This window comes from Lipophrys pholis (genome assembly GCF_963383615.2).
Source record: "Lipophrys pholis genome assembly, chromosome: 21".
NCBI classification, from domain to species: domain Eukaryota; kingdom Metazoa; phylum Chordata; class Actinopteri; order Blenniiformes; family Blenniidae; genus Lipophrys; species Lipophrys pholis.
Window position 1 is genome coordinate 15526807 of NC_137649.1, and position 27950 is coordinate 15554756.

Below are 27950 nucleotides of genomic sequence, written 5' to 3' on the forward strand. Positions count from 1 at the left end.
CTTAGAACTTCGTTTTTCTCCGTTTTTTTAATCCTTTTTTTTTTTTAAAAACAACTGTCTTTCCAACACATTAGTCAACGAGCCTGCGGCTGACTGGACCTATGACAGAGGCAGCTTCTGCACGCTGGTGAGAAATCCCCTCCTCACGGCCTCTCCAGGCCAGCAGTGTGGTTTGGACCGAACATGGCGACGCTCTGTCACAGGAGACAAGTTGCTGTGGTCTGTAATCCACTGGAAAACCCGCTCTCTGCATCTCGCACTGCACACTCCCGAGTCTCCAGGAAGAAGTGGAGTTATTTTCACTTCTTTTTAATCTGTTTCCAGAGGCCTCCCCATGAGAGCTCTATGAAAGACGTGGAGGTTTCCAACAAAGCTGCGCGGATGTGAATAACTTATAAATAAGAGTCCGGTTGAGTGAAAAGTCAAGACGTGCTCTTCCCATATGGTTTTCATGTTGGTTGGGTAGGAAATATAAGTTGAAGGGAAATGCCACAGCAGAGGGAACACCCCACCCAGGCTGAGGACAGCTGCCCACATTTACCACTGCTGCCCCCAAAATGGAAGAGGAGTGTTTTGGCCTAGTAGTGTGCAACAAAGAGCGCACTGATGCCTCGGCCCTCGTCTAACCGGGGTGAACCTGAAGCTGCAGGAAACACTCCGGTCTCTAACCTGGTCTTACGAGAACTTTTGGGCAACAGAAAAAAAAAAAAAAAAAAGCAGTTCCGAAACATTAGGGCGACTCATGCTGTGAGGTGAAGAGTCACCTCTGTTTTCCTCATTCACTGGCTGGTTGGTAACTTGAGCTTTCCTCCTCTGCGCCTCTAAATACTCCCAAGTCTCAAGTTTCCAAATGCCTGCAGTGAGCTGTGCACTCGTCACATTACTGTAAGTTGCTTCACAATGTAGCCTTGGATTGTTTTTCCGCCATCTGACCACAGAGCCAAACAAATTTTCAGTAAGAGCAAAAACCCAAAAGTGACCTGGGATGAGGCTTTTCACGCGGATGCCCTTTAGTCCACGTTGAATGGAAACAGTGACTTTAGAAAATGTGGCTCTGGTACTTCTAAATATAGGTGAAAGTAAAAACAAACACTGTCTAACCTGCATATAAGGAATGTTCACACAGAGTGACGTCTTCACAAAGAGTAAAGCCGTGAAGTGTGAATGTTGCTGCTGTGTTTCCCAAGTTTTCATAGCTTTTGTTTCCAGAAGTTAATTTTTAACCAGATTGACCTTAAAAAAAAAACTCCAACCGTGTGCCGTGTGTTTTCAACATATTTTCGGAGTCAGTCTGTTGCTTTGTGTTTCAGTGTTTTCGAAGGGTGGGCCACTGATTTATTTTTATCCATGCACTGCTCACAGCGCTTTTCAATTTCGATTATATGCCAGCCACGAATGAAGACGACCGTTTATTAGTTTCATTTGACCTTGGTAATCACTATATCATTCTTACTATCAGGCAATTGTACCAATCTGCATGAAAGGTGCTGTTGTCGAGACTTTATTAAAAGGTAATTTACTCTAATTTCCTTTCAATTTAAATAAACTATCTTCTGTGGTATCGCTGCTCCCTCTGCAGCCAGTAACTGTTGTACAGACTTGTAAAACGCACGGACACCCATTAAAACATGCTATAAATGTAACAATGAACAATAAAATGTGCTTTCACCGTATTAAACCCGGTAACAAGGCTTGCGCTCAGACTTACCTGCTCCGCTGCTGCTCTTCCTCAGAGAGAGGGCCACGGCCAGGATGACCACCAGTAAGCACAGCAGCAGCACCTAAAACCCACACAACAAATGGCAGCATGCGTGTTAAAACCGCACATATGTGTGAAATACAACTGATGCTGATAATCTCGAACTCTGTGTTATATACATGCCGTTAAGAACAAATGGTGGTGTGTAGATTATAACAATGATTCTGTAAACGATTTAAAATAATGCAGGATTTGAACGTGCCAGAGCGTTGTGCGTGATAACGGATACCTAAACGTCTTTATTAAATGATATACAGTCGTAGTGAGAGAGGATTCCGCTTCACGTTTCTTGCGCTGGCCCTTCACAGACACACGCCAGTGTCCGCTGCATGCCTTTGTGACCATAATACAAACACACTGGAACAGACCTTTGGCAGCGAGAGAGGAGCCATAAATCAACCCCATTGGGAAATATAACAGCTACTCTCACACACTCGAAGCATTAACAACTTTCACCCTGTTCAGACTGACAGCTCAGAATAAATATGCATGGCCCACAGGGGATGAGCCTATTTGATATGATTCCATTACTTTATGAGCGCTATACAGTTTAGGGTTTAGTTTATTGGTTTTCTTTCTCACCAAATAAGGGAACAAATGCTGGATGGGACCTTCATATTGGTACAAGGAGAGACCCAACAGGAATTATCTTTGTCTCACCAACAGACCGACCCACTTGTCACCCATTCAGATTACACAACTTTGACATTAGTAGGTTAAAATCCACAATTATTCTCGAAATTGCCATGAAATTTTGCTTCAAGACAGCTGCAATCCGAGGAGCCGATTACCACATATAATGTTATTATGCTAAACTTTGATGGCAACCCCCGCCTCCCTCTCCAAGCTGGCACGGCCATTATGAGCACGTAAACATGCCGACATCAGCATTTAGTTCAAAGCACCGCTGTGTCCAAACATGGCATCAGAAAGTTGCTGATGTGGCTGTAAACCTTTTGTACGGCCGTTTTGTTTTTTTCATCCATCCAACATCCATCATTTAGTTTTTTATCTGTAACTTCCCTTTTTGCTAAGAGATTCAGTGACGAAAAGTGCTGTTGGCTTTGACTCCGTCCACACGTTGTTCAGTCCTTTTTTTTTATTGGCAAGATAGCTCATATCTGCCCCGGGCAGATCACAGGAGGGAGGTGGGGTGTTTTGTAATTAGATGGGCGCTTCAAAGTTTGTGACTCAGTGTATTTAGAGATCCCAGTTTACTGCTGCGTTGTCAATGTTGCTCATTTTGAATCCCCCACAACTCCCAAACCAGGCCAGCAGTGGCCATCATAGTCATTTACTGATCACAGTCGTGGAGCAAAGCTCTGTGTTTACCCGCCTGTTTACAGCCACGCAGTTTGGGCCATGAGCTGAAGGTTTGAAAAAAAAAAAGAGGAAGAAAAAAAAAAGATTGCAAATCCAAGCGAATGATATGTGCTTCCTCTGCAGAGGGTGGGGGGTTTAGTGTTTGAGAAAGATTAAGCAACTTCACCATCTGGGTGAGGCTACAGAGGAAACGGTTAGGGACGTTCGATCATTGGTCTACCACCCACGTCCAACTGTGTCCACCAGGCCATGATGTTGATCCAGGACCTGCTGGAGGGGTTATGTCTCTGTTTGGGGCAGCTCAGTCCCCCCACCCCCACCGCCCCCCCAAGGTGAATTGGGGCTCCTTCGCTCTCCACATTAACACTGTGACCTCATGTGGACTCAGCATGAAACAAGATAGACGGATGAGAATGTGAGACTCAGTGAAACATTAGATGTAAACACTCTGACGTCTTGAATATTGATGCCTTGCGAGACACTTTAGATCATTTTGTGGCTTCTTTACTCTCAACACCTCACAAACTGTAAATAAAGAGTGAACCTCTTAAAAAAGAAGTGTTACATTAAAACACTGCTGTGTCCCATACCTCTCAGAATGAAAGTTTCAGAAGGAACAAGTCTCGTTTTTCCGTCAAAACTTAAACCACATCGGAGGTTTTTAACAGTTTCAAGATCAAGGGCAGACACACAAATGCTACCCATCAGATTCAGGGTGGAGAGGAAGAACAACCAAATCTTGGTGACAGCTATTTCTAAAAATACAAGCTTAAGCTGAATGGATCCAGAGAGGAAAGCTATTTTCACAACTGGTCCAAAAACAAACAAAAGGGTAAAGAGAAGGTTTTCTCTGGACAGGTCTCAAGTGCATCGCAGGACAAAATACCAAAATGAAATGTGAAATGAAATGAAATTAAAGTTTCTTTTAAAACTTTATATCGGTATGACACACACTTATGTGCCATTTGCACATAATAAAAAATGTTAAAAACCATAACACCGACCAAACTTTACATACCGGTACATTGAATATTTAAACATTCGTGTTTGAAAAGTTTAGATACATACTTTTGAACACAATGTACATAAATGTACAAAAAAACAAGTATGACTCACTAAAAGCATTAGTATGTTTGAAAACTTTTTTGATACATTGGTTTCAAAAGGTTAATGTGTTATCATTTTAGACCTGCTTACTCAGCTTTGTCTTCAGGGCAAAGACTTTAAAGTAAATGTGACTAATACAGAAACCATAAGAACATTTACATGTGAGGGGATTTGTGGGGGGAAAGCATGGATTTACAGTGAAAACAAGCTAAGCTGGGGGGGGGGGGCACATTTTTACTTGTTTTAACACAAATATGACCTCCTGACTCAAAACTCAACCTCTTGACCATTCCAGTGTGAAAAAGTTGTCTGCAGCTCACGTCTCAGAAACAAGATTGTGGGAGATCATCAACCACAAGACATCCACTTGTGCTGCTGTGTGTGTGTGTGTGTGTGTGTGTGTGTGTGTGTGTGTGTGTGTGTGTGTGTGTGTGTGTGTGTGTGTGTGTGTGTGTGTGTGTGTGTGTGTGTGTGTGTGTGTGTGTGTGTGTGTGTGTGTGTGTGTGTGTGGACGGTGTCTGGGTATGTGCTCTTATTTTCTCCAGCTATAGGTGCAAAGAGTGGAAAAACCTGGAAGGGGCTTCTTGGGAAAACCTTCACACATGGTCCTTGTGGGTTGTGAAAGTAAACTACTCGTCTGGTGGAAAGCTACAAGTCTGACCTGGAAAGAAGGTTTACTGCCTGCATCAAGTTATTCCAACTTGCATTTTCCTCATTAAAAAATGTTTTAAAATCTAATGATGAAGCCAAGGGAGTCAAGCTTTAGGGCCCAGAGAAGAGAATGTGCCTGTCAGAGGGTCCAATCTGATCAGCGAGAACAACATGCAAAGATTAACAAGTAACAAGTAAGATTTTAACTAGATTTCTCATTGAGGAAGTGAAAGTTTATAATTGTCCACTGCTGGTCGCAGAGTTTTAGTTTTAGCTGTTATGTGTCTTCATGTCCTCAGAAATCGTGTGACGCATCAGGATTTTTCCAAAACTTCAGGACGCAATGAAATCATCCGGGTATTTGTTTGTCTGTATTTCTATAAGCAAGATTACATCAAAACTACAACTCGGATTTTTTCCAGAATTTTTCCCACATATAGATATTAGGCAATGGAAGATTCCATTAAATGTTGGAGGTGATCCGGAAACACTTTTTTTGTTTTGTTTTTGGAGCGCCCAGGTCAACCTTTGGTGAAAGTCAGAAATCTCTGATTGCTCTTGTCTCCTTTTACAACTCTTTAAATAACCACTCCCAGTATTAGTTATTTAAAAACAGCGTGGGCACAAATATAAAACTGGCCTGGGTGTAGAGCTGTCTAGACTTTGCCCACGTTTACCCCACCAATGCCAAGCATCCTGCAGCTTTGTGGTTTTTAGCTGCAGTTTACAAATGAACAGTTAAAAATGTGTGTGTGTGTGTGTGTGTGTGTGTGTGTGTGTGTGTGTGTGTGTGTGTGTGTGCTGTCATATGACTTCATGTGTGCATCATTCAGTTTTCAGTCATGCGCTGGATGGTACAAATTCCTTACATTTTTCATTCCCAACATGCCAAATGCTTCCATATCGTTCCCCACTCAGCAGTAAACAAAGAAACTCACCACAACGTCTTAAAAGAAAAACACCACTTAAAGCATAAAGGCATTGTTTTTCCAAGACATTTCTTACAATTATGTTTTTTTTTTAGACTTCATGTAAAGGCTGTGATGTTTTACAGATTTGGCTCTTGAAAAGCAATACGACATTTTCCTCAGTGCCTCAAAGAGCTGCAAACAACTGAAGCCGTTACTTTTGTGTTGGAGTGATAAAGTTCTGAGAACTTGTGTAAATGACCAATGACAATAAATTGAAATGAGTTTGTTGTTTACGCCAACATAGATGGTCTATATATCCCTCCTCAAACGTATCCCCTCAGACAGAGAATAAAACTACTTCGATACAACAAAAAAGTGGATTATTTGTTTAAAAATCACTTCTTTAGGTCTGACAGTGTAAAACAGGGATTAAGTTTTGAACTCTTAAGAAAAAACCAGCTCAGTTGATACATTACTCCACTTTAAGGATCTCAAGTTCACATAATTTGTTCACAGTTTATGAACAAAACTTTAAAAACAACTTGCTCTACTATATAGTGACTACACTCCTCCACGGCAGCTCTTTAAACTGCAAGAACAGCTAAAAAAAAAAAGGTGGATTATTTGTTTAAAATCACTGTTGTGTCAAAATGTGTTGCTATTTAAGACCCGAGAGTGCTTAGGTTACAATACGAGTAAGTTTTGAAAAGTTAGAAAACAACCTCAGTGACAATAGCACTCGTCTTTCAGGATCTCAATTCTTCAGTTTTCTCACATTTTATGAGCCAACTGTTAAAAAAAACCCTCATAAAAAATACATGTTAGTTTAATCTAAAATCTCCACATATGAACATCTTCTATAGAGAGCCTGTGAACTGGATAAAAAAACAACAACAACAGTGTCAGATCCCTTGTCTCTGACTTTCTTGGTGCATGAAGAGTTCAGCGGGAACTCTAGAGTTTTGGCTCTAGAGGTCTCGTCCCGCCTCGCACTAACAAGCACGGGTCAGGTCCACCTGCAGAGACGCTGCTGGCCTCTGTCTCTTCGCAGCGGGGTGAGAACGTTTAGTTTCCACGTTCACACCGGCGGCACTGACCGGCTAGGCCGTGTGACAGCTGTGGATTAACCACATGTGAGAGCAAACAGTGCAGCAGAGTCGACCCGAGGCTGAGGTTTACAAGTCTGACAAGGATGTTTACCGTCACGTTTACCGTCTGATGACTCGTTTTGGATTCATCTGACACTGGAGCACAATTCAGGGAGGTGAGAGAAGATCTGACTGACACGCCTCAGGGCCCATAAGGAGCCTGAAGAGATCAAAGTTTGAATTAATGTCAAACAATGCTACTCCTTATTGTTTTTCCACTAGATTTGCAAGAAGATGTCTATTTGTCTTCAGTGTTTCTTTTGAAAAAGCAGTCAGGTATTCACTTTGGTCACTCTAAACTCTCTGTGTAACTAAAACGTCAGGTCCTGCAACGACACTACATCTCACAAACCTGGGAAATTGAATAAAGGACTGAGACCAACACGAGTGCAAAAACCATAAGGACGGAATCTGCAACTATGGAGCAAAGCAAGTGAATGAAATATATTCATGTTACAGCAAATATCATGTTTATACTTATATGACTATTCATACATGTAATCTACTTCATTACTTTTAGTTTCATTAGCCAAAACAGCGACAGGATAAATATGTGTGTTTACATGTTAGCAACAGGGAATTACTGGAGAATTACTGTGACCAAGGCTTGTCTGGGAATTGTGCATGATTTCATCAGGTGAGGGTGTTTTATATAAAAATTATGAGAACTGAGCTCACATTTTGATCAGTTTCCATTTTAGCTTCTTGTTTTTCTTCCAAAAGATCAATCAGATAAGGACTGAAGTCACTCTGGCTGCTCAGTCTAACTATTAAAAGTTACAACCTTATTAAACAATCACACAGTGCTGAGATCAGTTGGAATACAGTCAACCTGGGACATTAAATACCACATTCAGATCAGCTACAGAACAGGTATAACTTATTCTAAATACTAACATTATTGTAATCAAGTACTGTGAAAGTTGTGAAATAACTACATGTGAGGCTCGTTTCTGAGTCTGATGAGGAATAAATTCTGCTCCCAAGAGTAACTAAGTATTGCTTTTTAGTACTTGAGTACATTCATGACGTCCGTACATTCATTTTAAAGGGTATAATGTAACTTGTGCTTAAGTACAATCAAAACAATGGAATTTACTTGGCTACTTTTAAGTCACAACTGGGTGTGGCCATAATTTTAATCCATACCTTAAAACCAGCATTTCTAGACAATAATATTCATGTTTTTCATACCTGCATTAGTTAACAAGACAGATTACCATGTCGGAATGTTTGTTTTATGCTATAATCTGCAATCTGAGAAATCTGCTTTGTTAATTAAGGTAAATTAAAGCCTGATATCAAAAATGCTCGACAGTGTAAAAATAACAAATACATATGAGTATACTTTTTGAAGAGTAGTCGTTTGTTTTGTTTTTTATTTACATGGACTCAGATCGTCACTCTAAACTGAGTGTAACTATTACTGCTGGGATTAAAAGCTGCAAATGCAATAACAAGTTTATTCAAGACTCAAGGGACAATAAATAAAGACCGACGACAATGCAGAAACGGGGTGGATGTCACTGATCACAAATACTTGCACTTTGTACAAGTATGTGCAAGTATTTCTTGTTCAAGTAACTTCACTCGTACACGTGTAATATTTGCACTCTGTAATATACTTCACTATTGTGTTTGTCACTGTGTACACCCACAATTTGAATGGGAACTTTTTGATGTGCAGCCAACCAGTTCGAAACTACTCCAATACAAATGTTTAAGAACATTTGAACAGATACATCGCAGTAAGAGCACTTTGTAATTTATTATTATTATTATTTCTTTTAACAAACTTTCAGTACTTTTGGCACCACGGCAGCCCTCGTCCTGTATGTGTTGGAGGTGAGCACAGGAAGGTGGTGAGGTGAAGTTAAACGTACCCCAGTAATGATTTTACAGTGGTTCTTCCTCTTCTGGCCTCGCTCGGTGTCCAGCTGTGGAGTCCCAAATAAAGACGCAGCCTGCTCAGCAGAGCGCTCCTCCGCCTTGCTCCCGTCCATGCTGCAGAACGCACAGATCCTCCTGCCACAGTGTGTGTGCGTGTGTGTGTGTGATCGTGTGTGTGTGTGTGTGTGTGTGTGTGAGCAATGTGCAGGGGAAAGTAGTATGTTACCCGGTGCTGAAGTGTGTAGCACCGCCTTTTCTGACGTCTTCCAGTCTGCAGCAGAGCTTCATCTGTGAGGAGGAGGCTGATTAAGTCCCCGCTGCTTTGGCTCCTTCTCACAAACACCCAGGGGAAACTTTCACAGCTTTTAAACAAAAGTAGGAAGCGAACGCAATAGTCACATTCAAACAAAGTACGAGTTTTAAAAAAAAAAAAAAAAAGTTGATTAACTAATATGTGAGTCAAACACACGCAACAGTTGTTATAAAAATGAGAAACGCTGCCATCTAAAGGTCAGACTGGAGTAGTGCGCTGGATTTTATTTTCTAATATGATCCCGGGAACACGAACCAGATGGTTTCCTTTAAAGCAGAGGAGCGAATTATGGCTCGGGGTTTTCGGATTTCAAGTAGCCCCTCAATTAATATGTGGTCTCGATTTATTGAGGATCAAAAATATTGTAGAAAGAGTTTTATGTATGTATGTATGTATGTATGTATGTATGTATGTATGTATGTATGTATGTATGTATGTATGTATGTATGTATGTATGTATGTATGTATGTATGTATGCATGCATGCATGCATGCATGCATGCATGTATTATTATTATTATTATTATTATTATTATTATTATTATTATTATTATTATTATTATTATTATTATAGCATTTAAGTGTTTGAAGTTTACTACAGCGACAACAAAATACTTACCTTGCTGTTAAAACGATGTAGAGAAAATCACAAGAGGCGGGGGTTACATCTGCATGAGTCACACTTACAAGGTAGATATCTTCGCAGCCACTTTAGAAGTGGGATAACATCAACTCAAAGTTAGTTATTTTTTCTGGGATAACTTGTATAAAATTATTTATAGTTAAATAAAATAATTTATGAGTGATCTGATAAGTCCACATCCACCACAGAGGAAAGTATTGATCAAAAGTTATAAATTTTGAGGTTTGTTGTGTCAAAAAGTCCTAGTTTCTGAATGTATATCCAGTCTATATACATTCACAGTGAAACAACACAGAGGCAGAGGCAAGCTGAGAGAACAACAAAAAGCAGCATCCATGTAACAGCGTTTAGAAATCATGCAATATTCTTTATTAATTGTTCTTCTATTTCACTAATCTCAGTGCTTTTTGCACAAACTGTCTCAAAGACCTGTATGCTGTAACTCATCATTTATTAGGCCCTCAAAATCATATCAATTTGATTGATTTTAGGAAATGCACAAGGACAACATGCAGACTCCTCACTTTACTAATCCGTGAATGGAAACAAAGTCAAAAACGCATTTGGTGTTGTACTATAAACATCCACAAGATGGTGCTCCTGCAGCAAATTTACTGTGATTTCCTCCCACTCAGCTGAGGTTTGTATGTCAGGTGGAAACTGTGATGGGATCCAGCACATCTCTGACAGCTTCAGCACAATTCAGCTCTGTGAGGTCCGTGTTTGTTTTAGATCCCTCTGTGCTGCACAACGTGATGATAGAAATCACATGTGGCCAGTACTCCCGACCTCTGACCTCTGACCTCTGTGTTGTCTTGTGCTCATGGACAGTCCAGTGTTGCATGTTCTTGCTGCGTGTGTGTGCGTGTGTGTGCGTGTGTGTGCGTGTGTGTGTGTGTGTGTGTGTGTGTGTGTGTGTGTGTGTGTGTGTGTGTGTGTGTGTGTGAGAGAGAGAGAGAGAGAGAGAGAGAGAGAGAGAGAGAGAGAGAGCGCGCTCCAAAGCACACTTTATTTAGACTCTACATTTTAAAAAGTCATGAAAATAGTCAACACAGAATAAAAATATGAATCATTATTTTTACATACAGCTTCAGATCTTCGGTGAGCTGAACCAGTAAACTAGCAGTTTAATAACAAGTACGAACATTTTTGGATGACTCTATAGTGTCCAAATTGTCAAGAACTTTGTCCTCCAGTTGAGTTATTTTGCATATTTCCACCAGCTCACCCTCAGTGTGGCTTTCATGCTGCTTCACTCACTGCAATGTTGCTTTCCTTCTGCATCACAGATCATGAGTTATGTCTGCGACTTTGACTAAAACTGGGATTCTCTGTGAATAAATCAGAAACACCAGCCACTTAAATATTAAAACCAATGTATTCTTTTTAAATTACATGATTTGTAGTCTGGTTGGTTTTGACCCTTGGCCCATATGTCTGACACTACCGATTTAAAGCATAGTAGATGAAAGTTGTAAACAAAATACTGCAATTGTCCCACACAGCATATCAGAATCAAGACGTCTTATCTTAAAACTGTAACTACTGAAAAGGACTCTATGAACTTGGAGCAACCTTCCTCAGGGGCTTTTCTTCGCCCCATACTGCATATTCATGTGTCACACATCCACATTCCCTTTCTCCAACACTTAATTGAATTCAGGAGGTCATGGATGCAGTTCGAGATAAGAAATTAGTCTAAGATAAGAAAGCTTTGCTTCACTGTGAGTTTAATACAAACTAGTGAGTCTCACAGTTGCAAAGGTTACGCAAATATGAAGGTTAAGAGCTTAAATGATGTCCGCAGGGCCCATTTCTACCCACTGACTTTTGCTTTTGACCACATTCCCATATTGCATGTTGATTGATTTAATACTTAAACTTCGGAAGCAGTTAAATATTATTATTATTATTATTATTATTTTTTCTGTATAATCATAAAATAATCCACTAATTATAATGTGAGACTGTGTTGACTTGCAACAGGTTTGAGCAACAAGTGATTTTATGTGGGTTTTCAAAGGCTCCACTGTTTGACTCTGATGCTGTTGGGACGATTCAAAGCCTCCGGCGGGGCTTGAAGTGAAGTGAAGGGGTCTGAACTCGGGCCGAGCCCTGATTCATGAATGATGCATCGGGGAAGGAGCAGCAGTGGATGTGCTTAAAGAATTCATCAGCTGACAGTTAGAAGCACACTTGTCCCGTGAGATTTACTGTAGGTCCTTGTAAATCTGCCATGCATTATTCATGCTACAGCACGATCTGCAGCGCAAAGTTTTGCCGCTCAGACACGTCACCGGCTACCTGTCACTTTTCCGTTGTTGTCCTGAGATAATGAGCGCCTGTCAAAAAGCTCCTCGTATAAACACACCCACAGTTTGGGATAAAATAGTGCCCCCCACTCACTGACTTCGTGCACATGTTTATTTTCTAATTCTAAGAAATAAGAGTGAATCACAGACTTTGGTATTTTTGCACGGATTGATAAACATCTGAACTGTAGCTGTTAAGAGATATTTACAGAATGTCACCGTCTAATTTGTCCTGAAATAGGCCCGTTCACGCCTCCAGCACATCAATCTGTTCAGGAGCAGAACGGAGGAGTGAGCGCTGCTCGCAGTTTTGAGAGCTTCACTCGTGCTAATGATGCCGTGAACATCGTGAGGTGGCATGTGATGTTTAAAAAAAGACATGAGAAGTGGAGAGACACTGTTATATAATCTCTTTTAAGGTGTGCAATATTTGCACAATAGGCTCAACTCAACTATAAACAATCCATCCAACAGGGGTGTCGCTAGACATAAAGCTCTACTGGGGCAGAGGCCCCGAACAGACCGGCCCATCGGGAAAACGTATTGTTGACATACTGTTGTTTGAAAAGTACAACAAGTAAATGTACAACCTTCTTCAAAAGATGCACAGAATTTATTTATTTATTTATTTATTTATTTATTTATTTATTTATTTATTTATTTATTTATCCATTCATTCATTCATTCATTCATTCATTCATTTATTTATTGAATTATTTTTTTTTTTTATTTTTTTATTTTTTTTTTTATCATGACACCCTTTAATGTGTACCAGCAGAATGTAATCGATTCACCATTTGTGTATAAAATGTCTACATTCAAAGCACATTTCATTACTTGAATTAAAAAGCTTATAAAATCACATAAATGGGGCAATGGTTGCCTGGAGGCTTGAATCTCTGTCGAGTCACAACCGTGGGTCCCTGAGTATGACCCTTGACCCCCAGCAGCTCCCTGGAGCGCCGTAATGTGGCTGCACTTCTGCATCCATGAAATAGGATCGGTCATTGTAGAAAAAAAAAAAAAAAAGAATTTCCTTAAGGCGACTCGGCTAATAAAATACAATTAGTTTAGTTAGAAATGGGAAACAAATGCAGGATTTTCTTCTATAAACTCTCGGAATAATACTTGGAAGTTAAAATGTCAACTATGAAGTGCCAAAACTGTTCAATAATGCGTAGATTTTTAAATAAACCAAAACCCCAAAGTTTTTCCAATACAGTAGAAGTACTTAGTATGGCAGCAGTGTAAAGCACTATGAAACCCGTTGACACAGTTGAATCACTGAAAGATTGCACCATACAAGTAAAGGTCATTTAGCTGTATCTTTGAAAAGTGGAGAGAAAATTCACAAACGATCTAAAAACAGCTGAAACAACATAAAAACTTAAAACAATTTGGAAAAAAATGTCTATAAAGGCTAAAAGAGTGAAAAGGCAAAACTGTCTGTGGTCTATGATTATAGTTCTGAGTAGTTCTCAGTAGCCTCCAGACATGCATGTTGGTAGGCTATGTTTAATTAATCAGTTAGTGATTTGTACGTGTTATAATATGCACTTGTATTAATGTAAAGGGAGTAAGAGTCTCTCAGAGGATTTAAAAAGCTGCGAAATTTGCCAAGAAAGTCACACAGTTGAAAACATTGTTTCCACCTAAATATCTATTACCATTTTTTCGAACGTATCACTGTTGTCATGTTTACAGGTAATATGAAGAAATTAGGAAATAATGTGCAAATGTGATAATGAGTTAATCTAATTGTTAATGTACACACACCTACATTAAAGGTAACTCAATTATCATGGCTGTTATCTTAAGTCTGTGAACAGTAATTTGTATTCAGTAATCAAAAATATTATAATCATTACTGTACTAACATTTTGCTAAGAAATTAATAAAACATGCCCATGTAAGAATGCCTGGTGAAAAGCTCGTTAATCAACTGATACATCAGTCAAACTACAGTTGACAAGCTTTTTATGTACCGCCATTAATCAAGGACGATGTGCTTAATTATTCAAATTAATCTAAACAATCGACCCTGACATCTGCATGAATTATGGTAATAACCAAACAGCAAATGATAGAGAAGGTTGGAGGAACATAATCCAACTGCCAGATAGTGTCATGTTCAGAAGACGAGCTGCACGTCTGGAGAATAATACTTTTCTGTCTGCGCGTGCGCGCGCACGTGCGTGCGTGTGTGTGTGTGTATGTGTGTGTGTGTGTGTGTGTGTGTGTGTGGGGGGGACCTGCAGCAGCACAAACCCAGACTTCACTTTCTTAATTGTTATCATCCATCAATAATACGAATGCTGTAACCTCAGAGTGTTCTTGTTTTTTTTAACCAAGAGAGACATTTATTTTTTGACCCACATGCTCCCGAAGGCCTCCTGGTGTCCTCAAGTGTGCATGATTTATAAACGCATCCCCAGGAATTCAAGCGATCATTATCGATAACATTCAGATAAATCAACAACCCGGGAGTCCGTACGTGACCTTTCCCCCTATAGGTCTGATGAGGGCCACGCTGTCAGCGCTTATTGTGGAAGTGTGTGGAGACTAACTGGTGACAGGGCGAGTGATCGTGGCTGAAACGCTCATCTGAAGGGACAGGCGTTATGTAATGAGACAACAGACATGTGACAGCTTTCATTAGAGCTGGTGGTGATAATGCAGGCAGCGGCGGGGCGGGGTGGGGTGGGGTGGGGTGGGGGGGACTGTTTATGAGGGATGGAGGCTGCAGCACACAGTGGGATGACGGGAGGGTGTCGTCATGGTGTAAAACAAGCGCTCCCACGGTGCAATCGAGAATTAGAGAGCAGATCATTTCATAATGATTCATCAATGCAGGGAAATCAGCCTGTTGCCTCAACATCAACAGAAAGTCAGTTAGTATCTGGTGTGACCACCGTTTGACTCACGCGCTGCAACACATCTTCTCTGCATATCAAGTTGTTGATTGTGGCCTTTGAAATGTTGGACCACTCCTCTTTAATGGCCGTGCCAAGTTGCTGCTGGATATTGGCTCGATGGGGGACATGTCCGGTGAGTATGCTGGCCATGCAAGAACTGAGTTGTTTTCAGCTTCTAGGAATCGTGCTGCAACATGAGGTGATGGATGGCACAACAATCCTCAGGATCAAGTTCTCTGAAACGTCTCTGGAGACGACTCATGGTTGAGAAATGAACATTGAATTTACGGGCTATACCTTTTGGTGGACATTTCTGAAATCAGCATTGCTAATTACACGCTCGCTCAAAACCTGCGACATCTGTGGCCTTGTGCTGTGTGATAAAACTGCTCATTTTAGAGTGTCCTTCCTTTTATTGTGGCCAGACTGAGTCACACAATAATCCTGCTGTCTAATCAGTATCTGAAGAGGTGCCTGGATTATCTCGGGAAAGGAGAAGTGCTCACTAACACAGATTTCGACACATTTTTGAATGATATTTAAGAGAAATAAGCCTCTCCTCTTCTGATATGTTCTCTGTTTTGAGGATGTTATGGACGTTATTCAATGTGCTTAATTTAAAAAAAAAAAATTGGTCTAGCTGTGGTAAAGTTTCAGATCAATAAGCCATCATGAAGTGAAATAGCGACAAGCTTCGGTGCTCCAGAATGCTTTCCAGGGACTCCTGGAGTAAGGACAGGCGTCTGACAGATTTTCAAGTACAAAAACCCAACGAGATAATTCAGTTTAAAGTTGTATTTGGTTCGTGGGCTGGTAGGTGACGGCCATCATTCAAAAAAAAGAAATGCTCCAGTGATGCTGTGATCAACCCTCACTAAATATTCAAAAATCCCCAGGTTGGTGAGGACAGATGAGTCCAACCTTTCTGCTTTGTCTGAGTCTTAAACCTTCACATTACTCTGAAGAAACCTCTATCCCGTGGAGCAGCACAGGTGTGTTTCGCTCAGCAGGAGGTCGGGGGTCCGGGCTAATAAACAGTTACACCTCTAATTGAGGGGATGTTTGGAATAATTAGCAAGTGACAGCGGGAGCGGCGGCGGAGTCATGGAGCCGGAGCGGATGACGGGAAAATGAAGGAGTCTAATTGAATGTCAGCAGGACGCTGTGGGCCACGTTGAACCTCGTGTAATGAGATGTGGACGGCTGAAGGGCGCCCCTCCCAGGATGTTTCGAGGGGAAGTGGGGAGGAGAGGGTGAGCCTGCTCCAGTCTCCGTGGCATTGCCTTAATGAGGTCCTCATATCAAGGCCTTATGTAATTTGTTCCCCCGTAAACTTTCGTCAGCCTTGTTCACCCTGCTAACGAGTGCAAGCATGTGTGTGTGTGTGTGTGTGTGTGTGTGTGTGTGTGTGTGTGTGTGTGTGTGTGTGTGTGTGCTGGGGTTACTTTTGCCTCAATAACTTCAGAATCAATATATATACAGTATGTAATTTCTCCAGAAGATATGGATTTTCTTTCTTTCACCCACAAGATATTTTCACTGTGCATTAATGTAAAAATGAGTCCTATGGTCAGTCACCAGTGTAAAACAACATAAACCTGATAAGATCAATCTTTGTAAACAAATCACAGACAAAATAAACAAAAATCCTTAGATTTCATTTTTAATATTTGTAAAAGATAAAAAAAAAAAAAAAAGATTATTTTACTGATAGTTTATTTGTCTCTCATGTCACAACTTAAAACATGAAAGGTAAATTTCATAAACACGTTACAAAGAAATAGAATAAATATATTAAAGCAAGAAATTAAGCATTTTAATCTCCGGAGTCTTCCTATCACCCCTGACCATACAGTCCACTTTGGGACCAACATAGCTCCTTTGGATCAAACTTTCTCTGCGCTTTCCCTGTGAGACATTCGGCCTCAAATCACCCACAAATTATATGTCCCTTCATCAGAGGACACACACGTCCGGGTACCTTTGCAAAAAACGCATACGCTCTACGAATATAACATAGAGATATTAGATTTATACAAGAGCAGAGAAATGTCATACATCAAAAGTATAAATAATGAAAAAGAAAAAAAAAAAAAAGTATAAATAATGAATTTACATGAGTGGACCAGTTTTATAGTTGAGAGTCACCTGGAAAAGCAATACTTGGTCTTCTGTCCAAATGTCTGTGTAATCAAAACCGTTAATGTTTATTGTGTACTGTTCTTTGTGTGCATGTGTATGTGGTCTCATCACAAAAACAAACAACAGCCCCCCCTCTAGTGGCCCAACATGAAAACTGCATAGTTTTCAGTGTTTCTGCCGTTTCCATGTAAACGGATATCGTTTTCAAAACATCACCATGTAAATGTAAAACTTTATTGAAATGAAAATGCAAAAACGATTTCACTTGAAACAATTTTGTTCTAATTGATGCCTCAATCTCTGAGGGGGACTCACAACTAATGTTTGGCCTTAGGTCATTGAGAAGGTCACTCCGGTCATGTGCCTACATTGTGTGTTTGTTTTTATTTAAAAAAAATTATTTTGTGTGTATATTCTAAGAACATTGGTAGATTTGAAGAAAAAGGTCTTGGAGACGAGGGAAACAAACCTGTGAAGTCAAGTTCAGGTTTTACTAACTTAAGCACAAGGTCGAAACGCTTCCTCCTGCTCGGGTCACCGCCCCGGCATCTATTGTTTCCTCCCAGAAATCTTCCGTTGAGTGCTCCGAGATCATCCGAGTGTCTGTGCACATCACGGAGGACACGTTTCAGAGGGGACGCCGTCAAACTGAAGTCCTGTTGGAGTGAGACGGCATGACTGAGTCACCGTTTAAAGACGCACCACAAACACTTCTCCTCTCCTCCACCTGAATTATTGCTTCTGCTGTTTGCATGTTTCACTTTACACTGTCACAGGATTCACGGTGTTTAGAGATGCTCATAAAGCCTTACATTTTTTTTTTAATGTTTTGGTTTGTTTAAGTGCAAAAAAATATAAAAACATTCCCCCAAAAAATCTACATTTAATGTACCTTTTTTACTATTTTGCCAGTAGCGAGATGTCTCTCGTCCCATTTACTTTGATAGGTAGCATTTTTGTACGTAATCCATGTTATCTAATGGAAAAGTGACCAACGGGAAGTACTGGAGTACTTTTAAGGTTTCTATGAGGAAAAGCCTTGAGGTTGAAAGGACAACAGAACTGTAACCTCCGTGTGGACACTGCAGCATCTCTAAAATCGCAGTAATGAGGATTTTGGCTTCTTCTCTGTCAGCAGGAAGTTTTGTGTGACGGGTCAGTGGCTGCAGGAAGTGCTCAGACTGGTGAGGATGCATTAGTGATCACGCAGAGGCTGAAGCCCTGCAGGTCAGCAGGACTCTTTTCTTGTTTTTTACTCAAATCAGAAAGTTTTCCTCATGGAAGAGTGTTTATGTCAGCATTTACAACAATTTGGGCTTCACTTTGATATTTGTCAATATTTTCAAAATGTAAATTTCGACTCAGAAAATGACACACAGAAGTGTAATGACTGACTGTAACATGACTCGTATTTACCTTAACACCGGAACTTTAGAACTGACTCACGCAATGTATTTACCACCACTGGGATACAAATTGCATTAAATCAAAGCCGCCATGATTTTCTTTTACAGTGGTAAGAATGTTGTCACCATTATTTTTGGAGCACAGCATTTATTCATTTTTGTTTTTACCACTGTATGAGTAGTGAGTATTCTACAATAGGACACATTTACTTGCATTTTACTGTATTAAAATGAACAAGACAGTTGTATATTTCACAGTATTTTATGTACGGAAAGTAAACACGGATGTTTTTCTTGTACTGTTATGAGACAGTAGGATCAATAGGACCGTTTTTCACTTGATATAATGAACATTTATGAAATTTTAAAAAAGGAAAACACTGTTTACTGTATTGTTTGCTACTGCAGTCTGTTTATAATGTCATTCATTTCTGGGTGTTTTAAGGCTACACAGTACAGAAATAATCTGTCAAAAACACAACGTAATATTTCATTTTTCTGTCTGATGCAAATAGAGTCAGACGATTCTTTTCTTCCTGTTAAAAGTTTCTCTCAAGTGAGCATTTTTAACGTACACATACTACTTTAAACGACACGAGCATTATATAAATAAATTAGATTAACCTGTATCTACCTGTTGCCTTTTAGAGTATTAATTGTGTTATGTGTCTTTACATTCAAAGGCCAATCCCTGATCAGAGGGATTAATTGACGTATTGATGGGCTCAGGATTGCAGTGCTTTGGTTGGAGAAGGGAGGATTTATGCAGGCTCAGTCACGGTTGACTTGACTGACCTGTTTATTGGAGTTATTTTTGGCTTCGTGGCTCGCAGTGAGGAACATAAGATTGGCCGCGATCTATCAGTCACTGATCGAGGCGGTGAGGTGCAGCTCCAGTTTGGGTCACAGAGACCGTTCGTACAGTGAGGACAGCTTCGTGTTTCTGAATCGTCAGCAAAGCATCACAAAAGAAGCTAGAATGTCCTATTTGTCCTGTGAAGTCTGCATTTATTAATCGATTAACAAACCGCTTCCTCCTAACGTACGACACATGAGGGAATTATTTAGTGGAAACCACTGACTCTGAGGTCCTCATATTTGGCCTTTCACTTGACATTTTGTCCCTTTGCGTCATCATCATCATCGTCATCATCATCATGAAATATTTAGTTTTTTTGCTTGGATTTATTTCTCCCACACCTCTCACAGAGTGTAAACACGGGGTATTTTAACAAGACTGGAAACTTTTATCACCCTCAGGCTTTAAGTCAAGGTCAGAGAGCAGAGATGTGAGTTTTCTCCTCTGAGCCAAAATAACAGCTGGATTCTGAATAAATTTGGGAGTGAGTCATGTCAGAGACACAAGTCAGAGAGGAGTTTCCCTCTCACAGCTCACAACAGTGAGGGTACCTCTTTCCCTGTTTGCCTCCAGCTGCTCTGCTGATGTAGATCAGCCGTCACCGAAACAAAAAAGCTGTAATCTGCGTTGTCTCGCAGCAATTCAGACCACTTCCTCCGAAAAGGAAACAATCTTGTGTTATTGCTGAGCCCGAAGGTTCACTTTGAGGTTGAAACTAATACTGGCGCTCTGTTTTCAGTTTCTCTCTCAAAAATATAGGGCATGCATTTGTGGGATGAGCCGCTGCCGAGCAGCATTTCCAAGCATGACTTCTTTCTTTGGCGTCTCGTCTGTTCGTGCCGGTGCGGGAACACGAGCACGACAACGTGTCGTGTGTTTGGTGATGAGTTTAACTCTGAGGTACTGCAAAGCAAAGCAGGAAATCCTCCAGCACTCCATTTCAAATGCATTACTAATGCAAGTATTTCCAGGCAGGAGCATTCTTTTTCTTTGTTTACAAGTTGTATTGTTGTTTCAGAGACGAATTCCAAATGGCAGTGCAAAGTAAATAAAAACAAAGTAATATTAGAATAAAAAAATCATACAAATCAGATTTCATGGATTTGTATTATTTTGCACATAAAGTCATGAACAAATATATCTTCCAAACGCTCGGTGTCACCTTATAGTACTAGTTAAAACTGATGTTGAACAAAGAAAGCAAGAACTCGGCAGCAATGCTCAGTATTGCATAACAAATGGTTTACTAAAATAAACATTTCCATTCCAGTGCACTCATGTTTTAAGGTCCCAGCAGATTTCTTCTTGCAGACATGTTTCCTTTAGCAATTAGTAAAAACAGAATGGAATAGCAATGTGGATATTATTGTTTGGTGAATGACAAGAGAACCTTCAGGAGATCTTGATTTAATAAGAAATATCCAGGCATATATAAAAAGCGGTGGCTGCACAGTGGAGTAGTGGGTGGCAGTCACACAGTGTAATGCTAAATTGTATTTTAACATTAGCTTGGACAATGACATTAATTCAAACAACATGCAAAGCTGTTGTCATCAGTTTGAACTCGTTTTAGCATTTCCTTACTCGGCATGGGCATCAGCCACACCAGGTTTTCAGATTGACCAGGGTTCACCTCGTTGGTCTGGACCAGGGTCTGGGTGAGCTTTCACCCCTGCCCAAACAAAGCGGACCAAACAATGCTGGTGTGAAAACACCCCCAGTTGAAACTGTTATCTCAGTGAAAAGTATGTCTACTTAAATTAGTTGCAATTAATTAATTAAGATGCCCCTAGTAATTGGATTCCATCCAACCACAGAGTCAATCCCATGGTATGATGGGCGAGGGCAGGAGACGCCCTGGACAGATCAGCAGTCCATCACAGGACAAACACACAGAGACAGACAACCACACACACTTCAATTCACACCCAGGGGCAATTTAGAGGTCACCGATTAACCTCACGTGCATGCTTTTGCACTCTGTTGTATTGAGTGAGCTATAAGAGGTGAAGAAGACCCCCACCACCACCTGTGCCCTGGCAATAGAGGATCAATAGATCCACTCTTGCTCAAACATGACACATTTAAGAAATCAAATGTGGGGTTGGTTCGTCTGACATGAACATGTTGAGTCCAGGCAGGAGTGGGAGGTTTTAGTGAGTGGAGGGGGAGGACCCCTGTGCCGGGTGGGTGTGGTGGTGCTGAATGAACAGCTCCTCTTCTGATAAAGTGATCAGAGAGCTCCTCTGCTCCGTCAGAGCAGCACAGCCATGAGCCAGCCCAGCTCCCCGTCCTCCAGACCCGCACTCACACTCCGCCCGCGCCCCTAGCCCGCAGCGCCGCGCACCACAACGCACCGCAACGCACCGCGCCGCAGCCACCATGAAGCGGCAGAACGTGAGGACCCTCGCCCTCATCATCTGCACCTTCACCTACCTGATCGTCGGAGCCGCGATCTTCGACGCGCTGGAGTCCCAGATGGAGACGAGCCAGCGGAAGGAGCTGGACCTGCGCAAAGTGGAGCTTCTCCGGACCTTCAACCTGTCCGCGGAGGACTTCAACGAGCTGGAGCGGGTGGTCCTGCAGCTCAAGCCGCACAATGCCGGGGTGCAGTGGCAATTCGCCGGCTCCTTCTACTTCGCCATCACTGTGATCACCACCATAGGTAAGAAGAGACCAGCTTTCATTGTGATGCAGGCAGAAAAGTTGGAGCCGCTGAGCTGAAATCAGAGCAAGAGTAACAAGTGTCTGGATCCTGATTCTCACGGAGGCTGTGAATAAGTGATGTACTCAAATATTGCCTTCGCAGCAGCTCTGATTCTGCTCATCAATGCAAACGACCGTCGTTTATAATGCAACGTCGTTGCATTAAACGACCTCAAAGTATCTTTCTAACAACCTGCAACAGGTGCATTACAAATATCTTGAATTGTGCTCCAAAATCCAATTCCTGAAATACTTCTTTCATTTAATCATGAAAACGCTATTTTGATATATAGCTCAGATTTGATTAAAAAAAACCTATATCTGCTTAAACCATTAAAAAACCCACAGCTATGCTATTTTTACTTTGCAGTATTATTATGGAGTGGTAATCTCACACAGAAGGTTAAAACCATGCAGCTAGTCAACATCCATGTCATTATGATGTATGGGTGGTATTCAAATGTGAATGGAACGAATAACAAATACTGTCAATTTGTGTTTTTAGGTCCTTTACTTGAAAAACAATTGACCTTTTTAATCATAATTAGGTACAACTTCAACGATGTGATGGATTTCAGTTGTTTTTTTATCACTTTATAGGGCACTAAAGATACTCAGAAAACTGTTCAAACATATGTAATGAAATAGAGGATATAAACATATATGTATATTTGCATGGATTCAAATCTGCATGAAATTTACAAATGGACCAAAATCCCATTTTTTTCATTATATATAGCTTAAAAAATACATCTGAATTTGAAGGATTTCAGTGGCTTTCTGTAAAGGATTTCAGCTGCCTGATGTCAAATCATTATACTACTCAATCCTCCAGTTTCACATGTTATATATATCAAAATGTTTGTAAATAAAGTAGCTAAGAGGAACTCACCATATTTTGAAAATAATGATTTCCAGTCTGTAAAGAAATATGGAAGTTGATGATATGATAATCTTCAAGAAAAGAAATGCTCAAATCAGAGATACAGTAGTTACTCAGTAATTTCAATTAATATTCAAATCTTTCCATCTGCATTTTTGTAGCCAATTCTTATTGTATCCAGTTAAGAAACAAAAATCCTACTGAAATATAATCTAATCATATTTTATTGTTTATCTAAATTTTTTTGCTTTGAATATAGAGGTTTTACAGATGAATTGAATTGAACCCCTAATAATGACAATACAATTAAATGTAGTCTAAAAAAATAATTCACTAAATAGTTTCAGGCAAAATTAATTGAGTCGAATAGAGCTATATACTCCACATACATACATCATGCACATATGTTTTCTTTAGCAAAAGCTGTCCCCCATAATTGAAAAGTATTCAAGCAGTGTGTCATTTATTGTATAGATTTGGCCTGAGCACAAATCAGACAGCCTTAAGAGTGGAAATATTTCCTATTGAAGCTCTTTGTCAAACTGAAGCTCTGGATCGTGTCAGTTCAAAGTCATATTAGCAGCAGCCAAGCGAGAAACTCCTAAGGACACGCTAGTCCCTACACGTGAGTCTCTGTTGCTCTTAACTGAAGGTTTGTTATTAAACTCGATGCTGCAGGAGAGTTAAGTTATGACACATCCATTAGCCTTCTCTCTGCTCGTGCTCATTATTAATGCTGTGGATCCCCCTCCAACACCACCGGGCTGCGAGCTCCTCTTCAGAGGCTTCAGCTTCACTCATCAGTCATCTGACTCAACATTAACACCCTCACTAAAACTGTGGATCCACATTTACATTTACTTGGTGAGAGTTAGAAAGATTTAAAGGTTTTTAATCTAATGTATTTCTAGTATTTGCTTACATGAAAATATCACATTTTGTGGAAAGAATTGACATTAGAGTAATCGATTGTACTTAAAGGCATGTTTTATTGTCTCATGCAAGAAAAAAACAAAAACATGCACGCATTGGTAGAACATGCAAACCCCACACAGAAAGAGCCCCCAAGTCTGGACTCAAACGAGGGATAATCTCATAGTGAGGTGAGGTTGCCAACCTCTCCACTAATGTGCAGCCCACATATTGAATGTTTTATGGAGTTTTACATTGGATTTCAGTTCATTGTTCACCTCACTATATATCTGAAAAATGATTTAAAAAGTTCAACATCAGTCACTGTTAGCCCAAGCAAATGACCTAGACACATTAAATGTGTTACAATTTTACAGAACAGCTTCTCAGACATTTTGCACGTCTGTGGAGCTGAGTGGCATTAACTCCATCTTTGCAACATTTACTGAAGGTTTGCTCTCAGATTGAACTCATTTAGTCTATTCAGTCCTGGCATGTGTGAATGTTTTCTCTCTCTCGCTCTGAAAATATAAAATCAGCCCTACAAAAATCAGATACGAAAATGTAAAACCTGACATTGGGGTGCAGTGGCGAGTACTCTCTCTTCAAAGTGATAATATCCTTGGTTCGAGTCCACGTTTTGGGAATTTCTGTCTTTGATTCCTTGCTGTAATATGTGTTGTAAGTTAATTTCCGACTCCAAATCGTCTGTGAGTGTGAGTGTCTTGCATTTACCCTGTCTTTACCCACCGTCAGGTGGCTCCAGCCCTGATAAAGTGGTAAAGGGGTTTCAAAACCAAAAGCGTTTGGAAATATCAGACGAGGGATTTTTATTTGCGTTGATTGTGTTGTTTTGGAGAAGCCATGCTTTTCTACCCCCTCGATCGGAGTCTTCCTGCTGTATTTAGTGACCGGGGCAGTTGTCAGTGGTGACCTGTGACTTGTAACCCTATCAGATGCAGGCCGCTAATTGCACACTAAACCCAACCCTGGGTGTCTGTAACCGCATTCTGTAATTGTGAGCCTGCAGGCTGCTACACACACAGTGATTGGCGTTTCAGCCTGTCATCAAGTATTAATGACAACACCAGAGCCTCACTGTTCCACTGGACCTCTGGCATACGAGATGAACACAGTAGATACTGTACGCTGCACACAATATCCCGCAGCCATGACTTGTAGTAGTGTCATCAACACCGCGAGCTTCAGAAAACAACTCATTTGTGAAGCTCAAATATAAGAAAAAGACATGAGAGTGTTATTTCCTGACAAATTCTTTGAAATTATAATTAAAGTGGTTTTAGAAACGAGGTCTGATTATAGACCCCAAAGGACCAGACGGCTCAGCTGAGCAAGAAAAAAGAGGAAGTGAGTCAGCCTGAATGCTTTGAAATTCATATTCTGTATGACATACAGGCTGTTTATTTAATGAAAATAAATCATATCCTGGAAAGCAATGAATAAATAGACACTTGTGTTCCAGTTCCTCAGCTGAGCAGGCGGCAGTGAAGAACAGCCAACACATGACTGGATCCGCCGCTGGCATGCTCTACTAATTATTTAGCATAAGTGAAGAACGGAAGAGAAGCCACAATCACACTCGTCACTTTCCACCGAGGAACGGGGACGTGGAGGGCTGGGTGTCCATTTACAACTGTGTGTGGAGGGAAAAAGGTTGAAGTGCACTGAGATCCATCACATGAGTGAAATAAATCAAGTTTGAGTGAGAGCGAGTCCCCATAGTGGAAAGCGACTGGGAAGCTTCTCTGCACGTTTGGGAGCTTGATGTGATCAGAGTCAAGAGCTCAGGGGGCAACTGTAGGAAAGTCCTCTTTCCTCTGCCCTCACCCACCTCCGGGGGGAGTGAACGTCTTGTCAGTGAGTGTGTGAAAGTGCTCCAGTCCAAGGTCGCCAAGAGTTCGTAGAAGGCAAATGTACAACATGGAAACTCTGCTCCAGGACTAAGACATGACTCATATCCTCTGTGTGTGTTTGTGTGTGTATGTGTGTGTGTGTGTGTGTGTGTGTGTGTGTGTGTGTGGTTGCGTGTGTGTGCATGCCTGTGTGTTGAATGTGCAAAAGGAAGGTGTGATTAATAACATGCGAATAAGTTGTGATGAGCTTCATGAGTTGGTTTTTGTTTTTTTAAACACAGTCTAAAATATAGTGCAGTAGCCATTATAGTAAAAACAATATTGTACCGCAGTATGTTAATAGAGGTTAAATTGAAGGGTTGGGAAGATGTACTCCAGTGAGCCATAAGTTTATGACCACTGACAGGTGAAGTCAATTGCACTGTTTGTCTTTTTATTGTGGCACCAGATTGTGGTTGAGATACATTTACCAGCAAGTGGACTCTGATGTGTAGGAAGAAAGAAAAATAAGGCGGATTTGACAACAAGAGCCAGATTTTGATGCCCAGACAAAATGATTGAGTCAGATCATCTCCACAGACTGAAGCTCTTTCCAATCGGCAGGAACTCAGGATATAACATGTGGCCCAAAGATGGAAAAGCAAAAACAGCTGATCCAAGTATGGATTCAAGTCAGGATGCTACATGCAGAGAACAGTGTGTGCAGCTCAGAGGTGGGCACTGCTGATCCAGGGGGACAACACCAAAATAAGAGGAAAAAAGTTTCAGGATAACAAGTCCTTCATGATGTTTGTATGGTGTGCATCACTTAATTACATACACAAAGAAGAAGTTTGTCTTGGTAGAGTTTTTTTCTTCTTCCTGCCAATCAACTTGCAACAAAAAGATAGTTCTTTTACAAAAGTAAGCACAAAAGAAGCCCACCTTCTCCCACCTACTTAGTTTAATATCTTATATAATCTAAATGGCAGTTTTAGAAGTGGAAGCATGTGCAACCTTGAATAAAGCCATACATTCATGTGAGTGGAGTGCTCGTGTCGACTGACTGGATGGTGAGTTCATCCAAAATGTAGACAAGAAGAAAAGTCCAAATACACAAAATACAGTTGGACACCAGCACTCGTCTTCTGAGATTCCTTTCTTCATGTGGACATTAGTTAGCCTGTGGTTGTTACGCCTCATACCTGCAAAGTTTGGAGAGAAAACACAGTTTGGTTACACAACATTTAACACCTGTTTCATTGCTGCTCCTCTGGTTATAATTAAAACACACACGAGCTGGAAGAGTCATGTTGACTTTCTGTAAAAGCACACATGTATCAACACCATGATGACTTTTTATTTAATGTGAAAACACCAAATGTTTGCACAATTTATCACCATCAGCAGCACTCGGAATTAATCATTACCTTCAGATGTTAGAAGACAGGTTGGGGCTGCGGGGTGGTGTAGTGGTTAGGCCTCTCATCTCGGAGCATGAAGCTCCCCAGTCCCCAAAATGGTTCGAACGCCTTCAAGTGGAGTTTATATGTTCTCCCTTTGCGTGGATTAACTCAAAGTACCCTGGTTTCCTTCCACAGTAGCACAGTTCCCTAAACACATGTGAGTCTCTGGTTTAAATCCAGGCCGGGGAACCTTTCTCTACAGTTTTCATGCTCACAGGAGACTCCAGTTTTCTCCCACAGCCTAAAATCCTACATTTGGCATTCATTGGTTAAATAACTGGTGACTCTAAAATTACCATTAAGTATGCGTGTGTGAGTATTGTTCTGAATGGATAATGGACCAGCGACATACATTCAGTAGGGATCAGCTCTATCCACCCTGGCCCTCAGTTGGACGAGTAAGTATTGGGTGGAGTTTGGATTTAAGATTAAAAGCACGGCGGAACAAAAAATACCTAATAACTGAGGGGGGCTTCAAGTCTGTGCATCAGATACATTGTAGTTAGTGCTGCTTGAATTCACAGCTACTGTAGCCACTTTGATCTGAATCAGCTGGTGGAGCATCACAATGTGGGAATCGTACAAGCTCCAAAATGTTGCTCGCTCATCAGACAGCATAGTATCGCTCCTCGTACTACCGGAGTTTTATTTATTTTCGAGCTTCAGAGTAATGAAGCAAGCAAGGCATGACCTGGTGCAGCTGCTTTCTCTCGACTGTCACACTGCACCGATTGGAGAAGCACCAAGCCTGG

At 40.8% G+C, this 27950-nt stretch overlaps 2 protein-coding genes across 2 annotated transcripts in view; one reads left to right on the forward strand and one right to left on the reverse strand.

Annotated features, from left to right (window-relative positions):
• The window catches only part of enpp1 (ectonucleotide pyrophosphatase/phosphodiesterase 1), a 32318-nt gene extending 23046 nt beyond the window's left edge, over nt 1-9272 (reverse strand). The window contains exons 1-2 of the mRNA XM_080490876.1: nt 8783-9272; nt 1709-1781 (exon numbers count right to left, since the gene is read on the reverse strand). Coding sequence (XP_080347002.1) covers nt 1709-1781; nt 8783-8902 — 193 coding nt within the window. The 5' untranslated portion in view covers nt 8903-9272. The remainder of the gene's footprint in view (nt 1-1708; nt 1782-8782) is intronic.
• Nucleotides 9273-21634: 12362 nt separating this feature from the next.
• Nucleotides 21635-27950, forward strand: part of kcnk3a (potassium channel, subfamily K, member 3a) — a 44498-nt gene continuing 38182 nt past the window's right edge. The window contains exon 1 of the mRNA XM_080491279.1: nt 21635-22043. Within this exon, the coding sequence (XP_080347405.1) occupies nt 21761-22043 (283 nt within the window). The 5' untranslated portion in view covers nt 21635-21760. The remainder of the gene's footprint in view (nt 22044-27950) is intronic.